This window comes from Bombus pyrosoma, linkage group LG9 (genome assembly GCF_014825855.1).
Source record: "Bombus pyrosoma isolate SC7728 linkage group LG9, ASM1482585v1, whole genome shotgun sequence".
In the NCBI taxonomy this organism is placed as follows: Eukaryota; Metazoa; Arthropoda; class Insecta; order Hymenoptera; family Apidae; genus Bombus; species Bombus pyrosoma.
This window is the reverse complement of record NC_057778.1, coordinates 863,202-886,204: the sequence shown is the minus strand read 5'-3', so window position 1 is coordinate 886,204 and position 23,003 is coordinate 863,202. Positions and strand designations below refer to the sequence as shown.

Sequence of the window (23,003 nt, the reverse complement as noted above, 5' to 3'; positions counted from 1 at the left end):
TAACTTATACTATAGATTCAGCATATACGAGTGTTTCCCAAAACTGTTATCAATTTATTTGATTACGCATGCATCATGTTGATTATGTATAACTGATAGTTTTATTATATTAAGAGTTTTATAACTCATAACTATTCAAAGTCCGTGGCAAATTACAGATATTGTACGTAATTTTTCGCATTATAATAAAAGGTATGATAATCACAATAATACCTACTTTATATTTTAAATATATTACAAAATTAAGGAAGAATAAAAAAAAAGTTAATTTAATAAAATAAACCTTTCTTTTTTCCTTTTTATTTCAAATAACATAAGATTTCAAATGTGTCGAATGATTTCAATTTTTTATTAACCCTACATAACCCTCTGATAATGAATGAAATAACAATGTTTAAACAAAATTATTGAAATATATTTAAAAGTAGTTAAAATGTAAAAATTTAATTAGTTTTAACATGGAAAAATGTTTCCAGATGCCAGATATTACCGAAGTTTCTAGCAACAAAGTTTTTGGCGGATGGCAGAAAGTCTATTCGCACGAAAGGTACTGTGTAATATTATATTTTTTATATCGAAATTATTAAAACGCAAGATTATTTAACGTGTAAAATATTCTAAAAATTCTCAATTTCACATAGTCCTAACTTTTGAAATAGTTGATTCCTCGCCTTAAAACTTGTGTTTTCGTATTCTATACGTCGAAAACTACAAAATTGCAGAAAAAAAGTCAATAATTTTTGGTCTCCTGGAGTAAAGTTTAACCAATTTTTTTATAACACAGCTATGAATTGGGATGTAAAATGAATTTTGGAATCTTCCTTCCACCGCAAGTGGAAGAAGGACCTGTACCCGTCATTTATTGGTTATCTGGCTTGACATGTACAGAAGCTAATTTTGTTCAGAAAGCAGGTGCACAAAAATATGCTTCTGAACAAGGAGTAATCTTAGTTGCACCTGATACTAGCCCTCGCAATCTTAATATACCTGGAGAAGATGATGATTGGGATTTTGGAACTGGTGCTGGTTTTTACGTTGATGCAGTAAAAGAACCTTGGAAAAAACATTACAGAATGTATAGCTACGTTACTAAAGAGCTACCAGCTTTAATTAATGAAAAATTTCCTGTTCTACCAGACAAACAATCCATAATGGGTCATAGGTAAACAGTGGGACAACCATTAATTATTTAATAATTGGATTACTTAGTTTCTAAGTTGATCTATTCATTAGTTTTTAATAATGAGAATCTTCGCATATAATTTTATTATAAATTCTATAGTATGGGTGGACATGGAGCTTTAATATGTGCTTTAAAAAATCCTGGTTTATACAAAACAGTATCTGCTTTTGCACCTATAAGTAATCCAATTTCATGTCCATGGGGGAAAAAGGCTTTCTCTGGTTATTTGGGTGGAACAGAAACTAATGCTGCATGGAGAGAATGGGATGCTACAGAATTAGCTAAAAAGTACAATGGACCTCCTTTGGATATTTTGGTTGACCAGGTATTATACTATATTATATTATGAAATAAAGTTTTGTAATAAATGAGTGTATAATTTTAGGGAAAAGAAGATAAGTTCTTGAAAAATGGACAATTATTACCAGAAAATTTACTATCAGCTGCAAAAGATGCTGGATTATCTTTAGTTCTTAGATTTCAAGAAAGCTATGATCATAGTTACTTTTTTATATCTACATTCATAGAAGATCATATTAAACATCATGTAAAATATCTTAAATCTTAATTTAATATATGTACTTATTTTTTTTTTATATTTTTTGTCATCAAAAAGCAAATCTTAAATAAAAGTAAACGTTACAATAACGATGATGATAATAATAATAATAATAGCTCAAAAGAGATATAATATTTAATTATATAAATTATGCATATGCAAAATATAACAATTACTTATTTTTTTCTTGTGTATATAGTATGCGGAATCGTTCCGAGACTTGGAAACCCAAGCTTTGGTACGATCAGAAAAATTCAGGTGAGATCGGGTGATTCCTAATTAAAAAATATATGACCCTATTTAAAAAAATGATGATTTTAAAATCTTCCCACTACTCAACCCGTAAAAAAATAATTTGTACCATATGACATCCCCTTTCGAACCAAACAAACTTTTGTTAAAACATTTTTTTAATAACTTCAATCCCTTATGAGATATTTCACTATTCTCACGGAACACCACCCTGTACATATGCATGAATTCAGATGAAATCTGTTCAAGAAACCAAGATAGTATCGTTCCTGATTAATTATTACCGAATCGATTCGAAATGACTCTCGGAATCTTGAGTAATACATGTATCAAGATCTCACCTGCTCCACCCGAATTTTGCCAATTCATCCCAAGCCAGTGTATCCCAAATTGTGTGTCTTCTTCCTTACTATAAAATTTTTAATAATTTTATCATAAATTATAAAGAACAAAATAAATACATTTTCTTTCTTATATAATTCCACTTCTTATAACTTTCAAAATTTTTCATAATATTACAAATATATAATATGTATTAGTATCAATTATATAACAAGGAGGTATTAATTAGATCTAGGTGGTTCACGGATTTGATGCCAAAATACTAATACTGGCTCACGTTTTTGCCATATATTGGCACTACCCCACATTTGCCAAAATCTATAACAAAGAATATGTAAGAATATAAGAAAATATATAAATTTTTATAAATTTTGTACAAGGGCTTACATTCCAAATAATGCTCCACCCAAATGTGCTGCATGATCAAAACGTTGCCAACGCATAAGGCATCCCAAAGTATCCAAACCCATTATAGCTTTCATGACCTGATCACATAGATATTTTTAGTAAAAGATATATAATCTAATTCACATATAAAACTCAAACTTTATGCAGTTAAAATGAAATTATACATACCGTACTCGCTGTAAATTTGAACATTGGAAGAAAAATAATAGACAGGTATGCATTTGGAAACTGAGTACATACAAATCCAAAGACACCCATTATTGCTCCTGACTATGTTGCAATTATTAGTATGAATATTGTTATATTTAAAATCATATTTATATTAAATTTTAATCAATACTCACAGCTCCCAAGGAAGGATCTCTTATGCCAACGACAGCTTTAAATAAGTAACTTGAAAAACTAGATACTACTCCACTAATTAAATAAAGTGCCAAAAATTGTTCTCTACCCAGTTGAGCCACAGCAATTTTAGAAAAACCATATAATACATACATGTTGACAATTAAATGAAGAAGGGAACAATGTGAAAATGTTACAAACAACATTGGCCAACATCTACCTTGATCAATAGTATAGAATTTAATATTCTTATATATACCTATATTATAATAAATATTTTTAAAGATGTGTATTACTCACTAGTGGTAGGAGTGCATGAAAAATATCGATACATTGTCAATCGAAATGCTGGTATATGCCATGACAAAAATACCAACACATTTAAGAAACATATAGGAATAAATATTCTTTCTCCTTCTGATAAGTTTTTCCACCAATTCTCCATTGTATATCTCCATCCTGTTCGCTAAATAAAGTAATATGTAGCAATAAAATATTTTAATAAATCTATATGAGTCTCAATATACAAACATGTATTCCCCATTGTTTGTAACTTCTGATTATCCTATAGGTTTTATCTCTGACACGTTCATATTCCCAAATGGCAGCCGCAATAAATGTTGTTGCACTAAACTGAATTAAACACAAGAAAACTTATAACACTAAAACAATGGATTATGTTTAAATTAACTTAGTATAAATTGAAATAAAATTTAATATCTTAACAATCTCTTACTATGATAGTAAAGGTAAATGGTTTCCATAAATTGGGAAAATATCCTGATTGCTTTTTAAGGAACTCTTCTGGTAGTGAATTTGATGATTGTGATAGTTTTGTTTTACCTCTAAACTTATGAAAATTTCTAATTTGTTTATATCCTTCAACTATATATAATTTAGGTTTAAACTTTATTGTAGTAAAAACACTGAAAAAAATATATAACTATAAGTAAGTAATATGAAATCATTGATAAATATAAAAATTTGAGATATAAAAAACTATCTTACCATTTATACGTACTATCACCTATATGTAAAAATGACCTAAGAGCCATATTGTAGGCCATTCAAAAACAGTAGAAAAATATTGTCAATCCTACATTGATTTTATAAAAAAAATTTATCACATAATATTATAGTCAGATATTATTCACTCCTATCATTAATTCTTATAATAATTCACACTTTTATTTACTTTTTATAAAAATCACTTATGTCAAGTTTTCTCATAGATTTAAAAATAAACAATCAGCAATTTTTTAATGTAGTCTTTTCCAATTGTATGATTAAGGCCGCGCCCCTTTTTGCTGTAAATATATAGCCATAAATTATTTTAATTTGTACGAGAGTTTATCACAAATCAAATGTTATAGTACTCATATGTATGAGTTTGTAATCTGCCATAATTCTTTCAAGAAGATACATTATATATCAGGTATATATATATTGTAATATATGTAATGTATATATATGTTGTAATTATAGAACGGCATAAAATTATACTTACAGGTAACTGCAATCGTTCTATTTATTGCTTAACATGTAATGATTATGTTATTAAATACATACGTGAAAATTTTACACTGAAAACCTTAATACCAGTATCACAAGTATGCATTCCCATACATGAGAATTAGGTATGCTAAGGATAAAAAAAATACGTTTTAACGAAAAAAGAAATTATTTTTCTGTTCTTAATTTATGCCTTTTACATACATTCATTTAATTTTCATCATATTAATAAAAATCTGTCCACACTTAATTTTAACAGGGTTCCTAAATTCCGTCGACCAATTAGAAGTATTAAACTATAGTCGAAGAAACTTACATGCGAATCGGATACTTTATTCGAAACCGCACAATTTCAAATACATCGGTAACGGTCAACGGTTGATTCGATTTCAAGCAGTCTCTGTTCAAGTTTAAAATTAACTGATTCAGCATATTCATCTCCGATCCACCGTGATTAAAAAATAATTTTTGTTATTATTGTTACTGTATAATAAGGTATAATTTATATAAAGACATCACTGCTTCACGGTGAACAATTCAAAGGTAATTAATTATGATTATCTTTAACAAAGTCTTGTTTAAAATTTATGGGGTAAATCAGGTAATTGTTACAAATGAATATGTTCTAAGTGAAATGATATAAGTATTTGTTAGAATATTTTGGTAAAGCTTATAAGGTTGTAAAGAATAATAATTACAAAACGTGGGTTTTAATAGGACTGCGGACTTCCAAGAATTATGAAACATAGGTCTCAACAGGATTACGCATCTTCCAGAGTTAAAATATTCCGAACAGTGAAATTTATTTCTTACTAATGCAATTAGTATATATAGTATTATACAATTAGTATAATTAGTATATTATTTTATTTATTTATAGTGGGGTAAACATGCTTTAATGTTTAACATAAGATCTAGAGAAAAGGATTCTTCAATGACTTTTAGATCAATCTCAGACAAATAAGCTTTTGTTTACACTATACTATGAGTATTATCATGTAGTATTGGTTGGACTGCATATGTATCTTTCCTACTTCCTATACTTACAAAACTAATAACATATATGCATCTAAAACACATATAATATATACATATCACAACAAAGTAATTAAAAAAAGTCTTCTCAAAATTCATGAGAACGTCATGTATCAATAGATTGACCAAAGTTAATAAGTTTTCTAAAACAAACATATACATTATTATTTTTTATTTAGTCCGTGCCTTTCGGCTTTGGACAAACTTTTGGTTTTACATTTCTTATACTTATTTTGCTTTTTCATATACATTAAAAGATAAACATTTTATTGCAGATGAATGAAGATGCAGTTAAAGTTGCTGTTCGCATTCGTCCATTAATAAAGAGTGAAAATGAAAGAGGATGTCAAACATGCTTAGATGTTGTTCCTGGTGAACCTCAGATTGTTGTATGTAATACAGCCAAAGCTTTTACATTTAATTACGTATTTCCTCCTAATGCTACTCAAGAGGAATTCTATAATACTGCTGTTAAAAATATGGTAGAAAATATTTTTCAAGGTAAAATTATATTAAAACATAATTCTGCAAAATACTGTAATTGTATTTTATTTTTGTAATTAATATAGTAGTATATTTATATACCTTCTTTGCAGGCTATAATGTCACTATATTGGCTTATGGCCAAACGGGAAGTGGTAAAACTCATTCAATGGGTACAAATTACATTGAAGAGGAAGACATGGGCATTATACCTAGATCGGTGAATGATATATTTGATATAATTTCATCAAAGGAAGATTGGAGTTTTAAAGTTACAGTTTCGTTTATGGAACTTTATCAAGAACAATTATACGATTTATTAACTGATAAACAAAGAAATCAGTCTATTGTTGAAATCAGAGATGATGGTAAAAATATAAAGATTGCTGGACTTGTAGCAAAAGAAGTTAAAACTGCAACAGAAGCATTAAACTGTTTGACACAAGGATCTTTAGGACGTGCTACAGGTGCTACTGCAATGAATGCACAAAGTAGCAGAAGTCATGCAATATACACTTTATGTGTATATCAACATAAAAAGAATGACCTGTAAGCAATATATCTAGAAATTACATAATAAGATTTATTTATAATATATTTAAATATTTTGTTCTTTTCTCTTTTAATATAATCTAGCAATACAGCAACAACTGCAAAGTTTCATTTGGTAGATTTAGCTGGATCTGAACGTAGTAAAAAGACGCAAGCAACTGGTGAAAGATTTAAAGAAGGAGTTAATATAAATAGAGGTTTGTTAGCATTGGGTAATGTTATATCTCAATTAGGAGAGGGTGGCCCTGCGGCATATGTTGGTTATAGAGACAGTAAACTCACAAGATTATTGCAAGATTCTCTTGGTGGAAATTCCATAACATTAATGATAGCATGCGTTAGTCCTGCAGGTTATTATTATCATAAAATTTAAGATATTTGTATTTAATACTAATGTTCAAAATAACTTATCTTTTATATAAAATACTTTCAGATTATAACTTGGATGAAACTCTAAGCACATTAAGATATGCAGACAGAGCATGTAAAATAAAAAATAAACCTGTAATTAATCAAGATCCACAAATTGCAGAAATAAATCGTCTAAATAAACTAGTACAAGAATTAAAACTTGCTTTGGTAGATAATGAAATTAAGGTCTCATGTCCACTGGAACATCAGGAACTGCACACAAAAAACCAATGTTTACAAAAAAAAATAAGGGATTTAACGGAAAAGTTGAATAGTAATTTAATTGAGGCTGTAGTTATGTACGAAAGGGCAGAACTAGCTGAGCAAGCTAGAGAAAAAATTCAGACTGACATGATAAAGATATTAGAAGAATCTAAAAAACTTTTAGATGATTTTGATAAAGATCCTAATAAACATAATGAACATCGTTCAAGATTGGAAGCTTTGTATTTAAAAATTCTTGGTAAGTAACATAAGGAAAAGTTATTGATGTACAGTTTCTGAAAACATTTCCTTATTTATGATAAATAGATATTCAAAAGGATCAGAAGAAAACATCCGAAGAACTCATAAAAATATCGTCTGATAATGCAAACACATTTACAATAAACTCTGAAGACGACCCAGAACAGATGTGTATGGATGAAGTATGTTCTCCAGATAGTTTAGATGATTTTCATGAAAAACAGGAAGAACATACTTTGCTGCAAGCTAAGAGGAATGACGAAGTTCAAAATATCAACAAAGAACTTGCTATTAAGGAGAGTCTTATACATCAGCTTTTAAAAAGCTCATCTCTAACAATTGATTATTCCAAAGAAATACAGGAAATGGAGCAAGAGATAAAAACACTTCAGATAGAAAAGGAAGAACTTCTGCAAGCTCTACAGAATGTACAAGCAAATAATACTAAGTCAAAGTAAGAAGTTTAATTAAATACAAAAATTATTATTTTTAAAATTTTCTTCATTTATAGCAATCATTAACTTAGTGTTATTTCTTCAAGTTTTTAAACTTATTTTGTTTGTTTTATAGATTGGCAGAAAATAGACGTAAAAAAGTACAAGAATTAGAGAAAAAAATAACGGAATTAAGGCGAAAGATATCAGAACAAGATAGGATAGTTAAAACGAAAGAAAAGCAAGATCAACAAATAAGGAATTTATCAAACGAAATGCACGTGTTAAAGCAAACAAGAATAAAATTAATTAGACAAATGCGCAATGAATCTGATAGATTTACAAAATGGAAGGAATCAAAGGAAAAAGAACTGAACCGTTTAAAAAATCAAAATAGAAAGCAAATGAACGAAGTGACGCGTTTAAAATTGTGGCATAGTAAACAAGAAACCGTTTTCAAAAGAAAGATGGAAGAAGCTTTTGCTGTTAATAAAAGACTGAAGGTAATGAATTCAGATTTTTGTTTGTAATGCTATAATTGAACAATAATTAATTTTGTCTTTTACTTTACTTTTAGGAAGCTTTAGATTTGCAAAAAAGAGTGAGAAAAGAGAAGATGAATACTAATACTGATAAAATTCAAAATTGGTTAACTCAGGAAATAGAAATATCGGTGAGCACCATTGATGCAGAATATTCTCTCGAAAAATTAATGCAAGATAGAGCATCATTGGCGTGCATGTTAGAAAAATTTCAAAACGATGATGATGTAAATGGGACCAAAATTGCTGAACTTACTGAATTTCTAGATTTACGTAATACGCAAATTACCGATCTGCAGCAAAAAATAGTTGAATCTGATCAAGGTAAATGTTCCATTCGCTAAATGTACGATATACGTGTTAATGTAGTAAGTTCCCTTGTTCAACTATTAATTGTATACATGTGTATTTATTTAGAAAGTAGAGCACATACAAGATGGCAAAAAGTACATACAATGGAAGGAGCAAAAATTGCTCTTGAGCTATTATTTAAACATGTTACAGAGAGTAGAAGAAAGCAATGTGTAAAGGAATACGAATACAATGAGCTTCAGGTTTGTATATTTGAAAATTATAGACTATTTAAAAGTTTACATAAATTAGGCAAGACTCTTCTAGGTTCAATATCAACAATCTAATTTAAAATTATTATGTTTCTAATAATAAGCGTAATTTTAGGGAAAGTATGAACTGTTGCAAGCACGGTTGAATGAATACCGGGTCAGAGAGAAAGAAAGGCGTATGTCAAAACAACTTGCATTAAATGATACACATAATATTAAAGAATACGAAAGTGAAGATAACAGTAAACTAAGAGAAAAATTGGAATTTTACAAACAAAAATGCGAAGAACTAGAACACACAGTTAATATACGCTCTTAATTTTATTATTGATAAAATTAATTTTCTGCTAAAATATTATAAATTGTTTTGTAAATTTTTCAGCTCCCACGTAAAATTCAGAACAAGGAAAATGTGAAACCCAAAGCTATTAAAGATGTACAGGTTGAAGATATTCAATCCGAAACAGATGATAGTACCATTGAAGATGATGTTGAAAAAGATCCAGATTGGACACGAACACCACTTTATAATCGTATACGGAGTCTTTTGGTAATTCATTGAAATTAAGAATTTATTACCTTTGATATTTAAAACAATATTCTTTATATTATTAATTCTAAATAATATAATTTTTATTTTCAGGATACAACAAAATCTTCATCACTTGACCGTAATTCATTGAAACGGACATCAGATGGCGATGCAAAATGTAATTGTAAAACGAGTTGTGCTACACGAATTTGTCGTTGTCGTAAAAACAAAACTATATGTGGCAATAATTGTAAATGTGTGGAAGACCAATGTCAAAATAGAGATAAAAGAAATGTAAGCTTGTTATTCCGTCTAATAATGATCATTTAAAATTATTTCATAATCTATCATTATTATCTTTAGTTGAATCGTACATTATTTATGGATCAGTCGAAAGAAGATGAAAAAGCAGAGGACGATGGATTTCTAAAGAAACCAAGGTATATTTAAATTATATTTTTGTAATTTCATCCATACAATTATATATTATTAAATCTCTCCTTTTTTCAAACAGACTAGTGGAATGAACATCACCATCATTAATAATGCAAAGCTCAATTTTGTGGAAGTGCAATTTGTGTGTACGACATGTTTCATATTAAGAACATTTTACAAAGAGGCAACTGGATTTTACATTCTGACACTCAAATTTTATTTATTTATTTTCTTATTTATTTATTACTTTTTTATTGATTGCTTAGTTCAATATCTTACCTTAACTGAATAAAATACCTTATGTTCTAATATTCAATTATATTATATTATCTTATTTAATTAAGTGCACAAATCTTATTTTGTCACATAATTGTAAATATATAATGTAAATAAATTTAGCTGCAAACATGCTTATTAGATATTAAAATAATAAAATCTTTTACTTGATTTTATAATAAAATATAATGTCTTATGCATTTTTTCCAATCTTATTTTGTATGTATGTTCACAAATCCTCCAGAAATGACAAACCCTATTATGAAGCAATAAGAAGTGCTCATACTTCTAATTTTTATATGCATTTTATTAAATTTCATAATTTCATGTGGCAACAGCAATGTACATATATATAAGAGAAAAAATATACATTATTAACTTTAAAAATTAGAAAAGTAATTCAGGCATATATATTTATAGTATATTTTTTTCATATTACATGTAAAATGTATTTTTCGTATTATAATAATTAAAAGAAATATTTAGATAAGTCCGCTTGTTCCTAACATACTTATAAGATTTTAATAAAATACTAAAAAATAGTAACTTATTTTTTAACATTTATATTTATTGATCTATTGCTACATTTATTGCAACAAACGTATTTTTTATTTAAATGTGACGGTAAAATTGAAGTTCATATGCATTTCCGTTAATGAAAGATAGAGCTCTTCCGGTTGTATAGAACAACGAGCAAGATGGGTAAGTAATCGATGTTAAAATTATATTGTTTTTAACAGTGTAAAGCTTATATTATTAAATATGTGTTGTTCTCATCGATTGTTCAATTTGTTTCAATTATAATTTTCTTAAATATTTAATAGAAAATTCTGAAATAACAAAATGAAAATGAAATGTATTAATAATCTAACGTTTTGTTTTACAGGTAAACCTCGTGGTCTTCGTACTGCACGTAAGCATGTAAACCACAGACGGGATCAACGATGGAATGATAAAGATTACAAGAAAGCTCACTTGGGAACGAGATGGAAGGCCAATCCATTCGGTGGTGCTTCTCATGCTAAGGGTATTGTTTTAGAAAAAGTGTATGTATATTTACATTATTAAATTTCTTACTATATCATATTTATAGTAATCTCTTTGAATTGAAATGAATTTCTGTATCAAATTTTAATTAAGTGTTTGTATGTTTTTAGTGGTGTAGAAGCCAAACAGCCGAACTCTGCTATTCGTAAATGTGTGAGAGTACAACTTATCAAAAACGGCAAGAAAATTACTGCTTTCGTGCCTAGGGATGGTTGTTTGAACAATATCGAGGAAAACGACGAAGTTTTGGTCGCAGGTTTTGGTCGTAAAGGTCATGCCGTAGGTGACATTCCGGGAGTTCGATTTAAAGTAGTGAAAGTTGCTAATGTTTCGCTACTTGCACTTTACAAAGAAAAGAAAGAACGACCTAGATCGTAAAATCACTATCATGTATTTCTAATAAATCTATAAAACATTTTTAATTGAATTAGTATCTTTTTAATACCCATAAGTGCTTTTATTTTTATGAAAGTACAAAAATATAAATTAAAAAATTGATATTTTAAAAGCCACTTAAAAGGAAATTAATATTACAAATCAATAAGTATCCACATATCCATTCTTAGCTTCTTCAGTATGTGTAACAATATTTTCAACAGTTTCATTCAATGGAGTATTTAATTTCCCTATTTCTTTTGGTATATTGGCATTTAATATTTCTTCCTTTGCTTGTAGAAACTAAATATTAAATAGCATTTGTATAAATTGATATTAATTGTATTAAATGTAAGAAGGTCTATAAAAGTACAAAACCTGTGTTAAAGAAGAAAATTTTGAATATATATCATTTATATCAGCATCCATGGAATATGATTTATTCTTCACACTTTTTGCGTTAAATGGTGACCATGAATCAATGGATGAATATGCTTCTATAAAATTCTTTTTTTCCTCATTAAATAACGAATCTCGATCATTTTCATTAGTTTTCTTTTTTTCATCCTATATTTTATATAATTTTATATATTATTTCAAGACAAATGACAGAGTATTATAAAACATCTACTACACCAACAAAGGAATGATTCTATATGACAAATACTCTGAAAAATTAAGACAGTTTTTTCATGTCTAGTTCACATTCAAAATGATACTTTTTAATGAGGAATCATTCTTTTTGCAGTTGTAGCAATAGTTACAAATCACTTTATATAAATTTTTTAATGAAATTACTTTTGAAACCTTTTCCACTACACGTTCTTCTTTTTTAGATTCAAAAGTTGATGATAATTCTTGATGTTCATTTAGATCCTTTTGCAAATTTTCAAAATACTGCATAGATTCAGAATAATTTAACTTTGGTTCAACATTACATGTGAATGTATTTGAATCTTCATTGATATAGACCTAATATAAAATATATCTGTAAAGATACAAATCATATGCATACATGTTTTGGATGTATTTATTTACATACGTTTAATATATCATCAGTGGATTCTTTTTCATCATATTCAGTATCAAAAGACTTAAGGAATAAACATTTCATAAAGTCCAATAACAATCTTAAAGTTGGAAGTTGTTCTTTTACCAGACAATTTCCCTGCAAAAGAATAATTTAAATTTTTCTGTTGCCAATAATACAAAAAGAAATTATGTAAGACACGAACCAGTAATAATTTTTTATCAGTACAAATTCCAATTTCGGAATAAGATCTTAGTAACTCTTCTGCAAAAGAATGATAATGCCTTTATATTGAATAGATTAAATATTATTTAATTACAAACTTCTAATGTTATTTAGTTATAAAACCTTCTAAGGCAATGCCTTTTAACTTTTGTAATTTGGAAGCTATCAAGGGAAACTTCTCAGCCAAAAGCCAAGATAATAATGAAACTCGATTCTCTCCATTAAGAATTGTTACTTCTATATTGTTTGCTAAAGCTGTTGTAATTTTTGGATATCTTATTTGTACTAAGGTGTTATAAATATCAGTCATAAGTTCTTCTGTATTACTCATTGTTGTACATTTCTTTTCTATCCTTGTCATATGTATAAATTATATTTTGTTATATATCTATTTTGATTTTTGATATAATTCCTTTCCCTTCGAGATTAGATAACTAGTTACTAAGACAAATATAAAATTATAAATAAAATCACACTAAATCACTTATTACATTGAATACGTAACCCCGTGACCCAACCCACGGTCATGTAAACGATTTAACGATTTATAGTACTTTATATGACGGTGACCTAACCAATTTTGGTAAATGATAAATAAGATTAGTTGTATTTTCGTACACATTTGTAATTTCAAAATACATATAAAAATATACGTTTACAATATTGTTATAAAATGAACGATTTTTATATTTTAGAATTTTTATTTCGTAACAAATATGATAAGAAAATATGTGTATGTGTATAATTTTTATTTGATTTATAGTAACTCAATTATAAGGTAAATTTTTCATTATGAAAGGTTTCTTTTTTTTTTCTTAGAAATTGTTTTCCTTTTTTATATTTACGATGTTATACTTGATATAATAATTTTTTAATATTACCAGCGAGTATCTAAATTTTATTCAATTTATTGTTTATTTGCTGTCTATTGTTTATCTATTATCTATACATAAATTATGTATGCCTTAAATATATATATGTATTTCGTGTATCTAAGATTATCATTAGTTTTACATAATTTATATTTAATTTATTATTAACCTTACAAAAAGAAAATTTATATTTTAATTTATTTGGTTTGAGAGTACAGGAATTACACAACACTTCTAAACAATTATTACTGCTTATTTTTCATACATTATACACAATATTAACGTTAAAAAAAAGTAAAAACGAAGGAAATAGCTTTTAAGACTTCTGTGAAATTCTTGTCTGTTTATTGCCTCTGTAATGGCACGCTTTATACATTCACACCGCAAATTAAGTTACGTAATTCTTCTGACCCAGTCTACACAGTTTATGTTAATTATACAACATATTAATTAATTATATACAGATTAAATTACTAATAAGGCGGCGGTTGATGCTGATAGTGTTGTGGTGGTTGACTCAAGTGCCGTTGTAAGTGCGTCACTAATTGCGGAGTTGGCTGTTGTCCACCGGCATTACCTTGTTGTTGTTGTTGCTGCTGTGCTTGCTGTTGTTGCTGTGCCTGTTGTTGTTGTTGCTGCATCGCAAGCATTTGTTGTCTCATACGTTGTTGGTTTATTGCCTGTTGCTAATAATGTAAATGATTATACACACAGATATACAGACAACTTTTTATAGCACAGTAAATCTTACCTGTTGGAATTGTTGATTTTGTTGTAAGCCGACGTTAGTAGTGCCTACTCCCGTTACACCAACCGTACCAGGTTTTCCACTGGTTTGCCGATATGGTGGTGCTGGTTGACTTTGAACTCCACCTCCCATTGGACCCATTGTATTCATTGTAACATTTGGAGCCTAAAGAATATCAACAATAATTTTCGATTCGTTATAGTAAATACTTTTTTTATTAGATTCATTTTATCTACTTTTCTTTTAAGTGGTACCTGAAGGTACGGTGGCCTCGTAGCTCCAGGTTGCATACGTTGTTGTGGTATATACTCTTGCGCCCTTTGAGGTCCCATCATTTGCTGCTGATTAGAAAACATCATGTTCTGTTGTTGATTCATTAAACCTTGTTGTTGCTGCTGCTGCTGTAACAACTGTTGTTGTTGCTGTGCTTGTTGAGGCGCTTGCTGTTGTTGCTGCTGCTGTTGTTGTTGTTGTGGCATCATTTGTTGACCCCCATATCCTGCATAATTTTGATTCATTCCTGTTAAAAAATATAATTATAATATCTTTATATATTATACTACCAAAGTAATTATTATACATAAATTAATAAATTGTAATATATAATTACCCTGTTGCATTCCAGTGTAAATTCCTTGTTGTTGCGGTTGTTGTTGCTGCTGTTGCGAAGCAAACATTCCTTGTTGTGGATTGATATTTGGAGCTCCATGTTGAGCTCTCAATTGTTGTCTGATGAATTGTTGTCTCTGCATTCCTTGGAACGCTCCAGGCCCAGTGACAGGTGCGGCATTTGCTTGTTGCTGAGAGCTTATTAATTGATTGGACGGTAGCCGTAAACGTAACATGTGAGAAAGCGCCTGTTTTGATTGATTGTTCATGCCTGGTCTGTCGTATCTGGGTCCAACTGGAGTTGGTGGTAATTGTTGTCCATATGCATATGGCTGAGCTGGTGCGTGAGTTTGCTGATTGGTGTACCAAGGTTGTTGATGTTGTGGCGGTTGACCAGTAAACATCCCAGGTTGTTGACTAACGGGTACTTGTTGATTTCCAAATGACATTTGTTGTAGTTGATTTGGTGGTTGCTATTTAACACATAAAATATATCAAAAATTGAAAAACAAATATTTTAAAAAATTAAATGAAAGGAAAAGAACCTGAATTTGTTGTGAAACAGGTGTAGTAGGTGTAGCAGCTCCTCTATTCTTTCTATGCTTTCGTGTCTTCATAGCTTTTCCTTTGCCATTGGTAATAGCATTACCAACTCCACTACTGCCAACACTACCTGTTACTCTTCCAGGAGAATCGATACTCATTGGTGTATCAGCTTTGCCAGGTTCTGATTCCTTTTTATCTGGTTCTAAATCTTCCGGAGGTAATGGTGGTGGCTCCAAGTAATGGCTAGGAGGTCTAATTTGACTATGTGTATGATATCGTAAAAGCTTATGAGCATTTTGGTACGTAAGAGGCTTACGTTCCAATCGAACTGCTCTAAACCAGGCCCAGGAAATTGGTGCTGGATTTTTATGACCTTCTAATACTTCCCATGCAGATACCCTTTGGGAATCACATACTTGTAAACCCTAATTTAATATGCATATATTTTTATATCATTTTCTTTTGCTTGTTAGCATTAGAGTGTAGTATTATATAGTACAAATATAAAGTACTTCAACTTACTTGTTTTTTATCAATACTATCAAAACCAGCTATTTTATTTCCTTTTGTGTCTGTCAAACATCCAACTGGCTCACACGTAATTACTTCCATCGTTAATTTTGGCAGTGGTAACAATTGTCTGACATATCGAATACTGGGAGAATTTCTATCGCCGAGTTCCTTTTTCAACTTTTTCATTAAGTTTTGATAATGTTTTTTATTTTCATCCTTCTCGGACTGCGAATCGGAAACTAGAGTAGAATGTATTAGGGTTGCTAACATATCTATGACAGTAGTAAACAATCCAGAATTATTATTTAAATCTATAACACCATAGCTAACCAGCTGAACCAATAAGATAGCCCAGTCTGTGGTAGCAGTCGTATTTCTTTGTATAGTATCAAAGACTCCACCGACGAGGCTAAATCTCAATTGCAATGCATCTTGCAACACCTCTCTCGTCTTAGGATCTTCGGTAACAAAATTTTTCTCCTCTTTGCTAATGTTCAAGAACTGCGATAGCTGCGAATGCAGAGACATCAGAAGGCCCTCTCTTTGATCGTCCTGACCTTTGAGGCAAGTGAGTACTAACGAGAGAAACGGTTGATGATTAAACAGAGATGGCGATTTCGATCTATTTCTCTCACGACCTGTCGCTGTTTTTGACCAATTACCGGATTCTAATACCTGGCCCGCTACTTTTAAGACTCGACCTTGCACTGCGCTTGGTAATTTTGAAACAAGCGGTGCAACTAACCATATCGAACCAGACCGTTTGTCTGGCTTACTTGACATAGTATTCAATTGAAACACATCGATTGCAGCTTTGGCAACGGTGTCCAACCACTGTGAAAGATCGCTCGATCCTGGAGGAAATTGTTTGTACATGAGTTGCAGATCAAGCCACGACATTCTTAAACTCCATTGCTCCAGATTTTCCAAAATGTTTGTTATGTGAGTCTTCTGGTCAATAAATGCATCTGTAGAAGTCTCCGGATAGCAGATCATATGAAGTAACCGTTGAGCTTGACGCGGTGTCAGCATGTTATCGAGTAACATGTCGGGATGACAAAGTTCTTCTGGGTTTTGTAAACATCTTTCTAAAACCCACTCTTGGCTGCAGATTTGTCTGAGGACATGTTGCGCAAAGTCTGACAATCCTTTCACATTTTCCGTAGTCATTCCAGCGCTGCTGCTAGATGAAGATATTGCTAGATCAAGTCCCAAGTCATCGCCACCTCCTAGAATATCACTGGTACCTAGGATATGACTGATAGACAATTCGCTTGGTCCACCTGTAGTTACCCCAACACCAACACCAACACTAGCTGGTCCTCCTGCTTTATTCGAATGATTTATCGGCACATCTGGTTTCTTTGGAGGTTGTTTACCAGCAGTTGCATCGGCGACAACTAAGATAGCTTTCAGTACAGCTAAAACCGGACCGACCCTGATGTTATTGTGAGCAGCTGCCAGCAAGTGTCTATCACAACTTAATTTTATACTGTAACCCCTGGAATTTCCATTTGGTAAAGGGTGAGGACTTGTGCTCACGGAATAAAGCGCCGGTTGGGGACATTCGACAGTCTTGAAAAGCCGTAGAAGCAAATGGCAGGTTAAACGTGCTCCAGCTTCAGCTTCCATATCTGCGTCTCCGCGACCTTCATTACAAGCTTTAACTAAGGATGGTAATGCTATATGCACAACAAAATCCTCCAATGAGAAGCAGTGTCTTGCTATAAATAGAAAATATTATTTTAGTACTTTACCAACTTTTTAAAATAACATAATGCATTAAAATCATTTAAAAAATTTACCAATTAAAATTGACGTGAATACAGCCAGAGAGTTATGTATACTTAGGTCTTGTACATCAACCTGATTTAACACGTCAATATAAAAGGCGGAGCTATTTGAAGAACAACAAAGTGCCATAAGGACTCCGAGCCATTCGGCGTTAAGTGCATTACAACAAGCTGTTAATTCCGCGCATGTTATCGCAATGTCATTTAATTTATCATTATCCGTCTCACTGCAAACTGCAACTATTGCGTTGCAAACAAAACTGTAACGATTCGCCGGTGTCTCGTTCAATTGTCTAGCCCATTGCGGTTCGATTTTTCCACCACGTCTTGGACTGGTAAAAACGTCTACCATAAATTGTGAATTATACACATGACTCGACGTTGTTGGTTGTAACGTGCTGTAAAGAGCCGTTCGGATTTTAGGATAAGCATTGCTAAATGCTTCAACTCCATGTGGTTTCGTTTTCAGCAATGAACAAGACGAGTATAAATCGTAAAGATGCGCTAATACACATCGTTCAGCAGAACTACAATCACTAGGATTGGATACATGCTTTACAACTTTACAAAGTAAATCGAATACCGCTGTTGTTTGTTCCGGAGATACTAAAATAACCAAGTTAGATATAATTATCATTCCTATTATTTGAGTACTTTATAAAATAATGAATTTTGTTATGAATAATACTTACATAACAAACAACAATGATATCTTCTCAATACTCCTACAACATATAAACTTAAACTTGTAGTATAACTTCTAACAAGCTGACTGTTTCTAATTCCCAACTGTGTTTCAACTTCTGGTAATTCCTTTAGTATTTGAATGCAAACATCTATCAGGCCATATATATTTAACGCTAATTCCATTAAATCGAATAGAAATGCTACATGTTCTTGGACTGGCAAATAAGACGAACCAGCCAATGCAAATGTATTCAACATTTCTATAACTTGTGTCGCGCATTGCCACGTCACTACGTGTTGATCAAAATAACTGAGATTCTGAAACTTCAGCGTAATCGCTTCAAAGTTGAATTCACTTCGGGAATGTTTCTTTACTTTACCACCTTCTGCAACGTCAATGCTAAATTTTTTTCCGAATAATTTACATACTTCTTTCGTCATTTTTTTAACAATATGTCTAGCGTCGTCTCTAACGCGACCTACTCCATACAGTAATACATGTCGTTGATTACAGTCATGTTGACTGCATGTTTCATCCTACAAACATAATATTATAAAATTAATGTCAACAGCACTTTAAAGATTACAGGGTACATGTTAAATTTTGTATAAAATTGTTTCAATCAAATATTAATTTACCTGTGGTAATGGGAAATGCGTTGTATACAATAAATGTCTACTGTGACTCGATGGTATTTTTGAATCCAATCCTTCTTGAGTTCCATGCCCAGCTAATGCATCTTCTTTAGGACTGTCAGGTGCATCCATGCTATTTTGTTGATCTTCTTTGATGTGTTGTAATAATTTATCCAAATCATCGTCAATTTTACTGTCATCATAATCCATCGTTCGTCCGTGATCTGGTACTTCTAATTTCGTTGGTTTTAAATCTATCCCAGTAAACAAGCTGTCTTCGTCGATTTGTTCTCGATTACTCGGAGTTCCAGGTTTGCTAGCCACAGGGCCTAAATAAAATAAAATAGTAAAATATGTATCTATGGTAATAGATGATAGAAAAATTTGTAAAAAGCTTATCCTACCTTGTATGAGATCTCCTCTTGAGATAAGTGTACACATGTATGCATCGTGTGAAAATACATCATGTCTAATTAATTCTGAAAATAAGTGAACCAAATTCGTGAACTGAACTTTTGACTGAGTTGTTGTATTATCTAGTACCGGGGCATCCATGTCCAAGAATTTCATAAGTAATGATTGAAAAATTGGAAGCACAGGTGGATTTCCATTACTACAGATGCTATCTTTATCATCGTTATCGTTCGTTTCCCCAGTAACTTCACTCTGCCGTTTCTCCAGCAGCTTTGCAACTGCCATTGCTCTATGCTCTCCCCATCTTTCGGCGCTCACTGCCCATTCGCATAGAATTTCAACTACAGCAGAATCTTGTTGTGGATTATATTCCGTTTTTGTATCTCGTTCATTGGTATTATCTTTTGGAGGCGATGTAAATATTTTAGCGTACAAAGTATCTAACGAATTAGTAGAATCCATTCTATCAAAACTATGCCGATCTAAAGCATCTAAGGCTGCCAGTACTTTAGTTGTTGTTATTCCAGCACTGCTTTGCTGCCACTTATCACATGACCATTTTCCTTCAGCAGCTTGAGATCTTGCTCGAATATTTTTTTGAGCAATTTTCAGTTGTTTTATTGTAGGATTAGTTGCACTCACAGGTGGACATGGTAAAGCTGTAGGGGGACATGGTAAATAATCTAAAGGAGAACCATTTAACACAGATGGAGCTTTTCCTTCGCCAACGCTATTCCAAACTAACGCAGTAGGACATTCTAGTGTTATAACCTGATAGAAAAATAAGTTTATATTCTTTTATATTATTTTATAATATAAATTTATAATATATTTTTAATATTATTTTTTTATATTATTTTTTAATTATTTTTAGATCAGCATGTTCCATGTTAGGTGAACATTTGATAGAACAAAACCACTCTTTGTTATGTTCTTCAAGTAAGCAAAAGGACACCAAAATTCTATTAGCGATTTAGGATAATATTATCTCTTTTTAGTTCACTATTGGCCATGGAACATGTTAAATAATACATAACATGCTATCTTACTTGTATTATTGTTGACAAACTATAAACCACATCCCTGTGATGTGGACATGACAAATAGTCATTAAAGGCAGCAGTTAATGGATTTTGAACTTGATTAGCAATGGCAGTGTCTTTTCCACTGTTAACATCACTTTTATTTATGGACGGACTTTGTGGATTGCCATTGGTTTCTACGTTACTACACATATGTGCCAATTTGCGGCAACATAAATATGCCAAACGTCTGGCTAATAATTCAGATTGCACGAATTCCTCTAAATACTGCAATGCCAATGGCAACAGAAGTTTCAAAATACCATTTTCTGAAGGGGAAGATTTAATTTTATCTAATAATTCTAAAATCCATTGTAGTAATTCTTGCCTATCTAATAAACCTTCTTCAAACATATACTTTGCCAATTGTATGCAATAATGCCATTGTTTTAATGCTAATTTATGTTCCTCATTCATAGTATTTCCAGTTGCTACTTGGTTACTTGAATTTGGTGTAGCTGGCTGATTATTAGCTGCTCCATTATTATTATTAGCATTATTACTGACATTATTGTTATTATTGTTATTATTATTGTTATTCCCAGTGTTGTTCCCACTGCAAGAATTATTTGCTATACCATTACTACTAGTACTATTTATTATATTATTATTTATATAATAATATTCCTGTAGTTTTGAAAGCTGATCCTTCAAGAATTTAATAAGTGTTCCTGTCCATTCTAAATGGAGAAACAAAGAATAAATATTTTAATTAAATATTTTGATTTCACTAATATTGAAGAAGGTCTTTGTTTACCTGTAGTTGGGTCAGGCAACTGCCTCTTTTTTATTTTGGCTTCTGAAACTGCTACTGTATAAGCAGAGCTAAGTTTAATAAACCAAGCTGCTCTAAGCATTGGTACTTGATACTCACAAAGCATCATGAATATTTCTTCTTTCTTATTGAAGTTAGGAGCTTTCTTAGCAAGAGCTATCAGTGGTTTACACCCAGACAAATCTTTGAACCACGCCTCAATGCCATTTTTTGTTCTAGCAGTTACTGGCCAAAAATTATCTTTTGGATTAATTTGTTGTCGTTTCCTTGCAGTATCTGGCATTGTAGAGAGCTCTTCTTTCTTAGCCAAAATTGCATTGAAATATGCTCCAACTTTGGCAGCAGTGACATTACAATGTCTCGCTGTCCCAAATTCCTCTGACATCTGGGGCATTGTGGCAAAGCCCAGTTTGACATTTGTGGACGTAAGTTCATCTTCTTTCTGTTTAGGTTCTTGAGGATAGACGTCCGGCGGCCCTAATTTAGGCCGTTTTAGTGGCCTTTTCTCATACAGTATTCCCATCATGGTATAACGAAATAATCAGAATCGACAGACGACTATCGACATTGTTTAATTATACAAAGGATGAAACGGTTTCAAAGTTATGTAGTGTTATCTGAGGCTACGTGTGACATATAACCTCCGTTAATGACATATTTACAATTACTCAACACCACTGTCGTTCAACCGACACTTGTAATGATAGAATTACTATGCATACAAACATTTCTAGATGGCGTGTCGTTATTAAAATCATGGACTACACGAATGTATAGTTGCGCTTTGAATTATCGTCAGAAATGAATAATTATCTCTCATTTCTACATTGCATGTTATTTACTGATATGTAAATTCTAGTCTATGATTTTAATATACATATCAGTGCTTTTATCGTATTTAGATATTTTTATGAATTAATATGTCAAGTTATGAGATAGGTTAAGTTGTGCAAAATTTTATACTAAAATTTCTAAAAGAGAAATAAATAATTAATTAAGTTATGAGATATCTTAATGTCTATAAAGCATAATTTATTATAACGTTATTATATATTTTGATAACAGAGAGGAAATTGATAATTAGTTGTTGATTCTAAATAAGTATCAAGGATTAAGAGGCAAGAAATTAAAAAAATAATCAAAAAATTAACATAAATAAAATGTATAGGAAAATTTCGATTCCAAACTTTCATTAATATAATGTATCGTATTCAAAGATTTAAAAATAAGAGTACGATGCAAGTACAATATTTCGATATTTATTGTGCGAATAAATTTTTCTAATTATTATTTTAAAGTTTCTACTCGTACCAACTTAACAATGT

General features: G+C 30.8%; 6 protein-coding genes across 13 annotated transcripts; 3 read left to right on the top strand and 3 right to left on the bottom strand.

Annotated features, from left to right (window-relative positions):
- The first annotated feature begins 37 nt into the window (after positions 1-37).
- Positions 38-1,831, top strand: LOC122570742 (S-formylglutathione hydrolase). The gene is made up of 5 exons (XM_043733528.1): positions 38-192; positions 477-547; positions 785-1,162; positions 1,283-1,508; positions 1,569-1,831. Exons 2-5 carry the CDS (start codon positions 477-479, stop codon positions 1,749-1,751), a joined length of 858 nt encoding a protein of 285 aa, XP_043589463.1. The 5' UTR covers positions 38-192; the 3' UTR covers positions 1,752-1,831.
- Positions 1,832-2,452: 621 nt separating this feature from the next.
- Positions 2,453-4,728, bottom strand: LOC122570739 (presenilins-associated rhomboid-like protein, mitochondrial). Of its 4 annotated transcripts, XM_043733526.1 has the most exons (10): positions 4,594-4,728; positions 4,282-4,393; positions 4,095-4,182; positions 3,823-4,012; positions 3,618-3,719; positions 3,387-3,552; positions 3,089-3,306; positions 2,913-3,014; positions 2,724-2,821; positions 2,453-2,654 (listed from the first exon to the last, which is right to left on the bottom strand). In XM_043733526.1, the coding sequence occupies exons 3-10, from the start codon at positions 4,151-4,153 to the stop codon at positions 2,558-2,560; spliced, it is 1,032 nt and encodes a 343-aa protein (XP_043589461.1). In that variant the 5' UTR covers positions 4,154-4,182; positions 4,282-4,393; positions 4,594-4,728; the 3' UTR covers positions 2,453-2,557. The 4 variants fall into 4 exon arrangements, with proteins under 4 accessions (XP_043589461.1, XP_043589459.1, XP_043589460.1 ...); XM_043733524.1 differs by having other exon boundaries at positions 4,095-4,393; XM_043733525.1 differs by lacking the exon at positions 4,594-4,728 and having other exon boundaries at positions 4,282-4,568.
- Positions 3,947-10,495, top strand: LOC122570733 (chromosome-associated kinesin KIF4). Of its 2 annotated transcripts, none has more exons than XM_043733509.1 (14): positions 3,947-4,035; positions 5,909-6,134; positions 6,230-6,665; positions 6,753-7,018; positions 7,102-7,542; positions 7,611-7,998; positions 8,115-8,481; positions 8,556-8,844; positions 8,938-9,074; positions 9,199-9,384; positions 9,466-9,633; positions 9,727-9,909; positions 9,979-10,055; positions 10,130-10,495. In XM_043733509.1, exons 2-14 carry the CDS (start codon positions 5,909-5,911, stop codon positions 10,140-10,142), a joined length of 3,177 nt encoding a protein of 1,058 aa, XP_043589444.1. In that variant the 5' UTR covers positions 3,947-4,035; the 3' UTR covers positions 10,143-10,495. The 2 variants fall into 2 exon arrangements, with proteins under 2 accessions (XP_043589444.1, XP_043589443.1); XM_043733508.1 differs by lacking the exon at positions 3,947-4,035 and adding an exon at positions 4,866-5,141.
- Positions 10,496-10,929: 434 nt separating this feature from the next.
- LOC122571102 (40S ribosomal protein S23) lies at positions 10,930-11,800 on the top strand. Its single transcript, XM_043734396.1, has 3 exons — positions 10,930-11,028; positions 11,213-11,372; positions 11,484-11,800. Exons 1-3 carry the CDS (start codon positions 11,025-11,027, stop codon positions 11,749-11,751), a joined length of 432 nt encoding a protein of 143 aa, XP_043590331.1. The 5' UTR covers positions 10,930-11,024; the 3' UTR covers positions 11,752-11,800.
- A 102-nt stretch (positions 11,801-11,902) lies between these two features.
- LOC122571101 lies at positions 11,903-13,714 on the bottom strand. The gene is made up of 6 exons (XM_043734395.1): positions 13,127-13,714; positions 12,984-13,042; positions 12,791-12,916; positions 12,547-12,720; positions 12,127-12,315; positions 11,903-12,051 (listed from the first exon to the last, which is right to left on the bottom strand). The coding sequence occupies exons 1-6, from the start codon at positions 13,362-13,364 to the stop codon at positions 11,911-11,913; spliced, it is 927 nt and encodes a 308-aa protein (XP_043590330.1). The 5' UTR covers positions 13,365-13,714; the 3' UTR covers positions 11,903-11,910.
- A 341-nt stretch (positions 13,715-14,055) lies between these two features.
- On the bottom strand, positions 14,056-22,661 carry LOC122571206 (mediator of RNA polymerase II transcription subunit 12). 4 transcript variants are annotated; one of them, XM_043734653.1, is made up of 12 exons: positions 21,661-22,657; positions 20,871-21,583; positions 19,812-20,592; positions 19,411-19,736; positions 18,777-19,308; positions 18,097-18,690; positions 16,301-18,015; positions 15,778-16,203; positions 15,234-15,705; positions 14,860-15,143; positions 14,627-14,788; positions 14,056-14,561 (listed from the first exon to the last, which is right to left on the bottom strand). In XM_043734653.1, the coding sequence occupies exons 1-12, from the start codon at positions 22,202-22,204 to the stop codon at positions 14,349-14,351; spliced, it is 6,762 nt and encodes a 2,253-aa protein (XP_043590588.1). In that variant the 5' UTR covers positions 22,205-22,657; the 3' UTR covers positions 14,056-14,348. The 4 variants fall into 4 exon arrangements, with proteins under 4 accessions (XP_043590588.1, XP_043590589.1, XP_043590585.1 ...); XM_043734654.1 differs by having other exon boundaries at positions 14,878-15,143; positions 21,661-22,650; XM_043734650.1 differs by having other exon boundaries at positions 19,411-20,592; positions 21,661-22,661.
- Positions 22,662-23,003: the final 342 nt, after the last annotated feature.

What these genes read in the sequence shown, in the direction of transcription:
- LOC122570742 (XM_043733528.1), top strand. Translation starts at nt 477, where the DNA reads ATGCCAGATATTACCGAAGTTTCTAGCAACAAAGTTTTTGGCGGATGG. An exon ending in AAAGTCTATTCGCACGAAAG is followed by an intron (nt 548 to 784) that starts GTACTGTGTAAT and finishes TTTATAACACAG; the next exon opens with CTATGAATTGGGATGTAAAA. An exon ending in TGGATATTTTGGTTGACCAG is followed by an intron (nt 1,509 to 1,568) that starts GTATTATACTAT and finishes GTATAATTTTAG; the next exon opens with GGAAAAGAAGATAAGTTCTT.
- LOC122570739 (XM_043733524.1), bottom strand. Translation starts at nt 4,153, where the DNA reads ATGGCCTACAATATGGCTCTTAGGTCATTTTTACATATAGGTGATAGT. An exon ending in CATTTACCTTTACTATCATA is followed by an intron (nt 3,720 to 3,822) that starts GTAAGAGATTGT and finishes TGTTTAATTCAG; the next exon opens with TTTAGTGCAACAACATTTAT. An exon ending in TTCATGCACTCCTACCACTA is followed by an intron (nt 3,307 to 3,386) that starts GTGAGTAATACA and finishes CTATTGATCAAG; the next exon opens with GTAGATGTTGGCCAATGTTG.
- LOC122570733 (XM_043733509.1), top strand. Translation starts at nt 5,909, where the DNA reads ATGAATGAAGATGCAGTTAAAGTTGCTGTTCGCATTCGTCCATTAATA. An exon ending in ATCGTATACGGAGTCTTTTG is followed by an intron (nt 9,634 to 9,726) that starts GTAATTCATTGA and finishes TTTTATTTTCAG; the next exon opens with GATACAACAAAATCTTCATC. An exon ending in AAAATAGAGATAAAAGAAAT is followed by an intron (nt 9,910 to 9,978) that starts GTAAGCTTGTTA and finishes TATTATCTTTAG; the next exon opens with TTGAATCGTACATTATTTAT.
- LOC122571102 (XM_043734396.1), top strand. An exon ending in GGTATTGTTTTAGAAAAAGT is followed by an intron (nt 11,373 to 11,483) that starts GTATGTATATTT and finishes GTATGTTTTTAG; the next exon opens with TGGTGTAGAAGCCAAACAGC.
- LOC122571101 (XM_043734395.1), bottom strand. Translation starts at nt 13,364, where the DNA reads ATGACAAGGATAGAAAAGAAATGTACAACAATGAGTAATACAGAAGAA. An exon ending in AAAAGGCATTGCCTTAGAAG is followed by an intron (nt 13,043 to 13,126) that starts GTTTTATAACTA and finishes ATTCTTTTGCAG; the next exon opens with AAGAGTTACTAAGATCTTAT. An exon ending in AATTTTCTTCTTTAACACAG is followed by an intron (nt 12,052 to 12,126) that starts GTTTTGTACTTT and finishes TTTAATATTTAG; the next exon opens with TTTCTACAAGCAAAGGAAGA.
- LOC122571206 (XM_043734650.1), bottom strand. Translation starts at nt 22,204, where the DNA reads ATGATGGGAATACTGTATGAGAAAAGGCCACTAAAACGGCCTAAATTA. An exon ending in CGCATTTCCCATTACCACAG is followed by an intron (nt 19,309 to 19,410) that starts GTAAATTAATAT and finishes TTATGTTTGTAG; the next exon opens with GATGAAACATGCAGTCAACA. An exon ending in CTGTTTCACAACAAATTCAG is followed by an intron (nt 15,706 to 15,777) that starts GTTCTTTTCCTT and finishes TGTGTTAAATAG; the next exon opens with CAACCACCAAATCAACTACA.